This window comes from Pseudorasbora parva, chromosome 12 (genome assembly GCF_024679245.1).
Source record: "Pseudorasbora parva isolate DD20220531a chromosome 12, ASM2467924v1, whole genome shotgun sequence".
Lineage (NCBI taxonomy): Eukaryota > Metazoa > Chordata > Actinopteri > Cypriniformes > Gobionidae > Pseudorasbora > Pseudorasbora parva.
The window spans coordinates 45,328,374-45,338,373 of NC_090183.1; the positions used below are offsets into that span (position 1 = coordinate 45,328,374).

Sequence of the window (10,000 nt, forward strand, 5' to 3'; positions counted from 1 at the left end):
AGGTTTGGCTGTACCTCGATTTGATGGTGTGCTCCGTTCTGGTGTGTTAGCCCGGTGAGGAGCCAGCAGTGTTTAGATTAAGGAAGGAGCTTTAAAAACGAGGCTTTCTTATCTATTGTTTCCTCTGGATCAAGGCTTGTCTTTACCTGGTTTTGATGGTGCGTTTCGTTTTGGTATGTTGCTCGGAAAGACCAGGAATACTCGGATTACCGTGACACAACACGACCTGAAGTGGTCAAACCGGCTGCTTTCCCAGGTAAACACCACAATAGACCTAATTTTGGCTCGGACCAGATGGGATAGCCTTCGGTGCCCTCGTGCATTGAGGAGCCAAAAACACCCAGTCAGAGATGTTCTGACCCAGTCGCCTTGCCATCCCGATTTGGCCCTTGTCAAAATTGCTCAGATCTTTCTTCCTGCCAGTTTTCCCTGCATCCAACACGTTGATTAGGAGAACTGATAGCTTCCTTTCTAGGAATGGGAAAGATGTGCCATGAAGATCTTTCAAAGGACGAGAAGGCTGGTGTTCAATGAGCTGGGCTCCGTGACAAACTATTAACCAAACTAGACGATTTTTGCTTCCGATCTTAAGGACAAGTCTGTTTTTATCATGCCTTGCGTCGTGTAGGAATGTGTCGGGGGCGGGAGCATGTTGGTTAAGCAGGGCACACTTTCCTGGCATCTTGATATTTTTGCTGCAAGCCAAACGCTTTCTTTTTGTTGAACTTTTATGATCTTCCTGTCGTGCAAATGATACGGAAAAGAGTCTATGAATATTGACTATGACTGACTCAACGCTCTTCTTCAAAGGAAAAGGTCTACCTTTTGCACTTTGAGATTCTTCGGGATGAAAAGTGCGTTATAAATTATTATTATTATTACCTCCATACCCGGTTGAGCCTTTGGTCCTCGTCTCCAGTGCAGTGAGGGCTTGCGGAGGAATCTCCATCCCTAGTTTAGTCTGCAGATTTGGGGCTCTGCTTCTGAGCGGAGGCCCGTCGCTGAAGCCTGGACACTGCCTTGCTGTTGCTGCTGCTGCCCTCGGCTCTTTTGGCCAAAGATGATGTGGCAATGCCACATCTCGGCCTCCGAATGCCGCTGCTATCGGCTCAATGGCTTCTCGTTGCTCAAACGCCATGCTTTATCGGCAGATGCAGCTGGGAGCCGCGTGCTGGAGCAGTCGGTGGGGGAGTGGCTGGAGCACGTGGGCTTTCCTCAGTACGAGAGCAAACTGGTGCTCAATGGCTTCGATGACCTGCGCTACATGGTGAGTGGCTTTTGTGTGTGTGTGTGTGTGTGTGTGTGTGTGTGTGTGTGTGTGTGTGTGTGTGTGTGTGTGTGCTTGTTTTTGTGGCATATCAGGACACAAATGTGTGTAATGACATGGGTTTTACAAGGAGAGGGTGACTTATGAGGACATGTCCCCATTTTTCAATAGGCTTATGAATCATACAGGATGTGTTTTTTTTAAAGTGCAGTTTCCTGTGAAGTGTAGGTTTAAGGGGGTTGTGTGTGTGTGTGTGTGTGTGTGTGTGTGTGTGTGTGTGTGTGTGTGTGTGTGTGTGTGTGTGTGTGTGTGTGTGTGTGTGTGTGCGTGTGTGTGTGTGTGTGATGGGGAGATTTAGGGGTAGGGTTAGTGTGTGTGTGTGTGTGTGTGTTTTTTATGTGTGATGGGCAGGTTTAGGGGTAGTGTGTGTGTGTGTGTGTGTGTGTGTGTGTGTGTGTGTGTGTGTGTGTGTGTGTTGGGTAGGTTTAGGGGCAGTGTAAGGGGATAGAAAATACGGTTTGTACAGTATAAAATCAATTACGCCTATGGAGAGTCCCTGTAAACCACATAAACCAACGTGTGTGTGTATGTGTGTGTGTGTGTGTGTGTGTGTGTGTGTGTGTGTGTGTGTGTGCGTGTGTGTGTGTGTGTGTGTGTGTGTGATGGGGAGATTTAGGGTTAGTGTGTGTGTGTGTGTGTGTGTGTGTGTGTGTTTTATGTGTGATGGGCAGGTTTAGGGGTAGTGTGTGTGTGTGTGTGTGTGTGTGTGTGTGTGTGTGTGTGTGTGTGTGTGTGTGTGTGTGTGTGTGTGTGTGTGTGTGTGTGTGTGTGTTTTATGTGTGATGGGCAGGTTTAGGGGTAGTGTGTGTGTGTGTGTGTGTGTGTGTGTGTGTGTGTGTGTGTGTGTGTGTGTGTGTGTGTGTGTGTGTGTGTGTGTGTGTGTGTGTGCCTGTTTATGTGGTTTATGAGGACACAAATTTGTATAACTACATGGGTATTACACTGGTATTACACTATAAATGTGGTTTATGAGGACATATCAAATGTCCTCATAATTCAAATGGCCTTAAAAACACACTAAATGATGTTTTTTTGAGAAAGTAAAAATGCAGAATGTTTCCTGTGATGGGTAGGTTTAGGGGCAGTGTGTGTGTGTGTGTGTGTGTGTGTGTGTGTGTGTGTGTGTATGTGTGTGTGTGTGTGTGTGTGTGTGTGTGTGTGTGTGTGTGTGATGGGTAGGTTTAGGGGCAGTGTAAGGGGATAGAAAATACGGTTTGTACAGTATAAAAACCATTACGCCTATGGAGAGTCCCTGTAAACCACATAGACCAACATGTGTGTGTGTGTGTGTGTGTGTGTGTGTGTGTGTGTGTGTGTGTGTGTGTGTGTGTGTGTGTGTGTGTGTGTGTGTGTGTGTGTGTGTGTGTGTGTGTGTGTGTGTGTGTGTGTGTGTGTGAGTGTGTGTGAGTGATTGACACAGCAGGTAACTGCGATTTGAGATTTGGTGAGTTTCTATATATCTAATATACAAAGGCACAAAATGTGATTTTACAAAGCTCAAAAAAAGTATCCTCAATATATGTGTTTATTGATAGAATAAAGAATTAATTAAAATTAAAAATATATATAATATAATTTCTTTGAGCTAAACACTTATATTATAAAGTATATTTTAAAAGATAAAAGTATAATTTCAGTATACTTTCATGAAATGTGCTATGTAGAAGCTATATAAAATTGTATAAATGTTGCATATTTATTACTGAAGCATTTATTATGACCTATGCGGAATATTTGATATTATGATATTTGATCTGATCTTGATATTTAATTAACACATTGCAGGACTATCTAAAGTGAAGAGCAAAGCAAAACAGCTAAAAGGTTGTTTTAGCATTTTTTTCGTTATTATTTTTCAAATTATTATTATGTGGCTGAAAAAATAACATTATTACAGCCGCATAAATATGATTATTATGTATTATAATTTTAGAGTTTCTACATATTCAATAAAAGGGCCAACATGTGCTTCAGTTGGATCATTCTGTAATTCATGGATAAATATATATTTTTTCAAGGAAGGAAAAGCTCTTTTGTTTTATCCTCAATGTATGTGTTAATTTATGTGTTTTATAATTTAAACACTTACAGTCAAACCAAAATGTATTCAGACACCTTCAACATTTCTCACATGATCACAGTTTATTCTCTATAGTTTAGAAAATGATTATAAATATGACAAGACCTGAACAAACTCATCTTGATAATGTCAGATAACTTTGATAGAAAGGGATGTAATGATCACAATTAACTAATCAGCTGTTAGATTGAAGAACACAATTAGATAACACACATTCAGCTCAACCAATGAGCAAGCAATGCTTCATTTAGTTCAGCCTGTGGTGTCAAAATTAGCAATTAAAGACAAAACACTTCAGCAAAACATGCTCAGCTCAGTGTCTGAATCATTTTGCTCACAAATGTTTGTCACTGTATGAAGAATGTCTGGGTGTAATAGATCACAGTTGACTTTATTTCGCTCTCCTCACTATAGTGTCCTCACACACTAGTGAAACATTATATCTGCTGCCTGAATCATGTTTGGTGTATTTTAAGTCTATTTTAAAAGATAAAGTATAATTTCAGTATTACTTCATGAATTTTGCTATAAGCTTGACCTATATAAAAATTCTATAAATGTTGCATATTTATCACTGAAGCGTTTTGTGACCTCGTATAAATTGAGAGACTTTGTGGAATATTTGGTCTTTTAAAAAAGATTAAGTTAGCACATTGCAGGACTATCTAAAGTGAAGTGCAAAGCAAAACAGGAACAAAAAAAAAGATGATTAAAAATAGTGAAATTAATGAGAGAAGTACATAGCACTGTAATAATGTATTATAAAAGTGTATAGCCTAAAAGTGTATGTCTGTATGTCTTCTACATACTATCACTAGGATATACTTGTGTGTGTGTGTGTGTGTGTGTGTGTGTGTGTGTGTGTGTGTGTGTGTGTGTGTGTGTGTGTGTGTGTGTGTGTGTGTGTGTAAGCACTGTCAGTCAATTAAAAAAATTAACTAATTAATCACACATTTTTTTCTTTAACTAATCGCAAGTTTTTAATATTTTTATATTGTAATAATTTCACAGTTACTCTCCAAACCTGTTCTCTTTGTTGTTTGTTGACATTAATGACCGATTCCCAGCGGCGGGTTTATTAGGCTGCTGTCACTTTAAGATCTGCCGCTGCCGAACATGACGCGGATCTGACGCTGTCACGCGCTGCTCATTTCCTCACAACTCTTTACGTTCATTTAAGACGTTACTGAACTCGTGTAAGATGCTCTTATGAGGATATGAGACAAAACGGCATTTTGGCAAAATTCTGTGTGTGATTGTTTCTTTCAAGTGTGAAAGAGTATTTGTGTGTGTGTGCGTGTGTGTGTGTGTGTGTGTGTGTGTGTGTGTGTGTGTGTGTGTGTGTGTGTGTGTGTGTGTGTGTGTGTCAGGACATTCAAAGTCAGCGCATTCTCTTCTACACTGTAAAAAAATATTTAGAAAAAAAGTTACCTGGTTACCTTAAAATTTTGAGTTAATACAATGAAAATTTTTTTGAGATTCGACAACCTTTATTAAAATATTATTAAAAGATTTTGTAAGCATATTGGGTGATTGTGTGTGTTTTATTTCTGATGATGCAGTGAAACATGCCAAATAGATTTATCAATTTTTTTATGTGGTTCAGATACAGTAATATTTAGAGTTTCTATTAAATAAACAAATTTCCTTTATTGTATCAACTCAAATGTTTCATTTCAATAAACTCAACATTTTTAGGCAACCAGGTTACTGACTTTTTTAAGTTAAAACAACAAAAAACAACTTCTTTTTTTTTTTTTTACAGTGTACGGAGCCCCGCACATGCAAGAAATAAATTAAACCGTGCGCACGATTTAGCCTACTAGTTTTTTACTGCATGTCATGTGCGGGGCTCCGTACTCTTCTGTCTTTCTGTGTGTGTGTGTGTGTGTGTGTGTGTGTGTGTGTGTGTGTGTGTGTGTGTGTGTGTGTGTGTGTGTGTGTATGTGTGTGTGTCATAGTCAGGACATTCACAGTCAGCATGTTCCCTTTTGTCTTTCTGAGCATCGTGTGTGTGTGTGTGTGTGTGTGTGTGTGTGTGTGTGTGTGTGTGTGTGTGTGAGTGAGACAGTTTATGTGTGTGTGTGTGTGTGTGTGTGTGTGTGTGTGTGTGTGTGTGTGTGTGTGTGTGTGTGTGTGTGTGTGTGTGTGTGTGTGTGTGTGTGACCTGGTAATCCCTACGTTATGGGGACAAAATGTCCCCACAAAGATGGCAATATCCGAAATCCTTGTCCTTGTGGGGACATTTTTAGGTCCCCATGAGGAAAACATCTTAAAAATCACACAGGAGTTTTTTTGAGAAAGTAAAAATGCAGAATGTTTCCTGTGATGGGTAGGTTTAGGGGCTGTGTGTGTGTGTGTGTGTGTGTGTGTGTGTGTGTGTGTGTGTGTGTGTGTGTGTGTGTGTGTGTGTGTGTGTGTGTGTGTGTGTGTGTGTGTGTGTGTGTGTGTGTGTGTCATAGTCAGGACATTGACTATGACATGCTAGCGAAAGGATGAAAGAAAAATCGGATGCTGCGTTAATTGCGTTAAATATTTATTCATGCATTCAACTGAAACAAATAATCACGTGTTAACGTGCTAATTTTGACAGCACTAATATATATATATATATATATATATATATATATAGAGAGAGAGAGAGAGAGAGAGAGAGAGAGAGAGAGAGAGAGAGAGAGAGAGAGAGAGAGAGAGAGAGAAAGTATTGTGGACTATATGTGTCTGAAACTGCTGTAATAAACTACTTCTTCTGTCACTTTCATGCAAGACTGTTGTTCTCATGAATTTTAGTAAAGCAGATATTCACGTGAATGTGCAAATGTTTAGGGGAGTAATGTGATGGAAGATGAGGACCTTCATGAAATTGGCATCACGGACCCAGGACACAGGAAGAAAATCCTTCATGCAGCGAAAGGCTTTCCGAAGGTAACATATTTCAGTCCCTTAAATATTATTTGGAAACTAAGTGTGAAATCAAGTCAACTTCCACTTAAAATGTCACTGCGAATAGTTCAGAGAGAAGCTTGTGCTGTATTTGTTGGCATTAGATTTAATATCTATCTAATGCAATCACATTCAGACATTTTAAAGGGGTGGCTGCATGCGATTTGACTTTTTTAACTTTAGTTAGTGTGTAATGTCGCTGCTTGAGCATAAACAGTCTCTGCAAAGTTACAGCGCTGAAAGTTCACTGCAAACGGAGATATTGTCTTTTAAAGTTACGGCAGTTTATTGCCTACAAAAATGGCCGGTTTGGACTACAACGAGCTTCTTCCTGGGTTGGTGACATCATAAACCCTAGCTTTTCTCCGCAGATGTGACTTTTGCCTGGAATGGGAAGGGGCGTGGCCTTAACCTGTGCTTGGCACTTCAGCCAATAAAAATACAGGAAACTACATTTGGCCATCTGACCAATCTAAGACCATTGCGTTTTTCAGAGGGAGGGGCTTCATAGAAGCAGGAAGCAAACGAGTCGTTCAAAGGATAGACAGCGGTGTGGAATAAAGGGAGAATAGAAGAAAAATACAGCGTTAAAAAGAAAAAGAAAAAAAGAAGTATTAAGACATGTTATACCACACCTCATAAACACACACACGCCTAAAAAAACCCACAAAACCACCCCTTTAAGTGTGACTGACTTATCCAAATGTTTTCTCCTGGGTTTCCTCAAAGTGCATTATATGTTATGCCATGAAATTTAAGAGTGTTTTATTCCTCCTTCAGGTGAAAGCTCTGGGGTGTGACGGCAGCACCTCTCTGTCCTCATGGCTGGAAACTTTGGGCCTCGGAGAATATCTGCACAATTTCCTGTCTAGCGGCTACCGGACCCTGGACTGCGTGAAGAACCTGTGGGAGCTTGAGATTGTCAATGTAAATGTGCCTTTCAAGCTGGTTCGAACTATTTTTGTCAGGAGGAACGGGTTTTGTGCTCTGATACATTGACCATATTTTCTCTGTATAGGTGTTAAAAATTGGCCTTCTTGGTCACAGAAAAAGGATCATAGCCTCGATATCAGAGCGACCATATGAAGAAGCACCTTCAAAATCCAATCGCTTTTCCCAACTCAAGGTAATAAACACAAGCCTGACGCGTTTATACTCAGCTCTAGTCAGAATATGAGTCTGATGCTCCATTGGGCTGTGATTATGGGGCGTGTTTCAACCCAACCAGGACAGGTATCAATTGGACAGACCAACAACCAATCAGAGCAACGGAGCGACGCATAACATTAGTTGTCAAATGTCAACAGAGCTCAACTGCACTGTGTTGCCAATTCTGCGTTTTTTTCCCCACGGTTTGAAGCGACTATTATGTGATATATAGACCCATGAGTGCAAATTTTAGCAGGCAACCTTGCCAAAATAACACACATTTTACCCCCCAAACCCTGGAGAACCCCCCGAGAAGCTATTGGGCTTATTTAGGGCTAGTAGTTGGCGGGTTTTGTTGTAAAAACTTGGCAACCCTGTTTGCACACGCGCTGGAATAAACGATCTTTGCCGGTGTTGTAAAAAAAAAGAGTTTAATGATACACAGAGTACTTACCCAACATGATCATCATTTTTGAGAGAAATAGTGAAGGTGATGCAGATACAAACAAGCTCTCCGTTTAGGAGTCGAACAAATATAACCCAAGCGTCTTTGATGACGTGATGATTACATTACTGTCCATCATCTGTCCATCATCTGTCCATCATCTGTCCATCATCTGTGCATCATCTGTCCATCATCTGTCCATCATCTGTCCATCATATGTCCATCATCTGTGCATCATCGGCTAAAACCCGTCCTGATGATCTCATTGGTCAGTTTCTGTTGATCATCTGTCCGTCAGCAGCTAAAGTCCGCCCTGATGATCTCATTGGTCAGTTTCTGTTGATCATCTGTCCGTCATCGGCTAAAGCCCGCCCTGATGATCTCATTGGTCAGTTTCTGTTGATCATCTGTCCATCATCGGCTAAAGCCCGCCCTGATGATCTCATTGGTCAGTTTCTGTTGATCATCTGTCCGTCATCGGCTAAAGCCCGCCCTGATGATCTCATTGGTCAGTTTCTGTTGATCATCTGTCCATCATCGGCTAAAGCCCGTCCTGATGATCTCATTGGTCAGTTTCTGTTGATCATCTGTCCATCATCAGCTAAAGCCTGCCCTGATGATCTCATTGGTCATTTTCTGTTGATCATCTGTCCATCATCGGCTAAAGCCCGCCCTGATGATCTCATTGGTCAGTTTCTGTCGATCATCTGTCCGTCATCGGCTAAAGCCCACCCTGATGATCTCATTGGTCAGTTTCTGTTGATCATCTGTCCGTCATCGGCTAAAGCCCGTCCTGATGATCTCATTGGTCAGTTTCTGTTGATCATCTGTTCGTCATCGGCTAAAGCCCGCCCTGATGATCTCATTGGTCAGTTTCTGTTGATCATCTGTCCATCATCGGCTAAAACCCGCCCTGATGATCTCATTGGTCAGTTTCTGTTGATCATCTGTCCGTCAGCAGCTAAAGTCCGCTCTGATGATCTCATTGGTCAGTTTCTGTTGATCATCTGTCCGTCATCGGCTAAAGCCCGCCCTGATGATCTCATTGGTCAGTTTCTGTTGATCATCTGTCCATCATCGGCTAAAGCCCGCCCTGATGATCTCATTGGTCAGTTTCTGTTGATCATCTGTCCGTCATCGGCTAAAGCCCGCCCTGATGATCTCATTGGTCAGTTTCTGTTGATCATCTGTCCGTCATCGGCTAAAGCCCGCCCTGATGATCTCATTGGTCAGTTTCTGTTGATCATCTGTCCGTCATCGGCTAAAGCCCGCTCTGATGATCTCATTGGTCAGTTTCTGTTGATCATCTGTCCGTCATCAGCTAAAGCCCGCCCTGATGATCTCATTGGTCAGTTTCTGTTGATCACCTGTCCATCATCGGCTAAAGCCCGCCCTGATGATCTCATTGGTCAGTTTCTGTTGATCATCTGTCCATCATCGGCTAAAGCCCGCCCTGATGATCTCATTGGTCAGTTTCTGTCGATCATCTGTCCGTCATCGGCTAAAGCCCACCCTGATGATCTCATTGGTCAGTTTCTGTTGATCATCTGTCCATCATCGGCTAAAGCCCGCCCTGATGATCTCATTGGTCAGTTTCTGTTGATCATCTGTCCATCATCGGCTAAAGCTCGCCCTGATGATCTCATTGGTCAGTTTCTGTTCTGGCATAACTACCCCTCTATTGATCAAGTCCAGACCGAACTGTCCAAGCTCAGATGTTGTGGGCGGGGCTGAGTTTGGCTGGCATTCAGGCTAGATAAACACAATTCGGTATAACAGAAAAAAAGACAGCATGATAAATGCATGCAATATAAGAATACAATATGCATACAAAACTTCCATCAATAATATTTGTGCTTAACAGATTCAGGACCTGTTGTCTCAGAATACGTCACCGCTCAGTTATATGGAGCCGTACACAAGTCGCTCCATGGACATGTTGCTTCCATTGGGAGAATCAGGCAGAAAGAGCAGAGCATTGGATCAGGATGGCAGTATTTCGCTTCGCTCCTTTGGTGAAAGGTCACGCTCACATGTAAGTATCTCTGTGACCACG

At 41.7% G+C, this 10,000-nt stretch overlaps 1 protein-coding gene across 4 annotated transcripts in view; it reads left to right on the top strand.

Moving 5' to 3' along the window:
• Nucleotides 1-10,000, top strand: part of anks1ab (ankyrin repeat and sterile alpha motif domain containing 1Ab) — a 119,343-nt gene that overhangs the window by 86,004 nt on the left and 23,339 nt on the right. For all 4 annotated transcript variants that reach the window (XM_067460476.1, XM_067460474.1, XM_067460472.1 and 1 more), the window contains 5 exons: nucleotides 1,152-1,267; nucleotides 6,234-6,332; nucleotides 7,131-7,277; nucleotides 7,369-7,476; nucleotides 9,809-9,979. In XM_067460476.1, coding sequence (XP_067316577.1) covers nucleotides 1,152-1,267; nucleotides 6,234-6,332; nucleotides 7,131-7,277; nucleotides 7,369-7,476; nucleotides 9,809-9,979 — 641 coding nt within the window. The remainder of the gene's footprint in view (nucleotides 1-1,151; nucleotides 1,268-6,233; nucleotides 6,333-7,130; nucleotides 7,278-7,368; nucleotides 7,477-9,808; nucleotides 9,980-10,000) is intronic.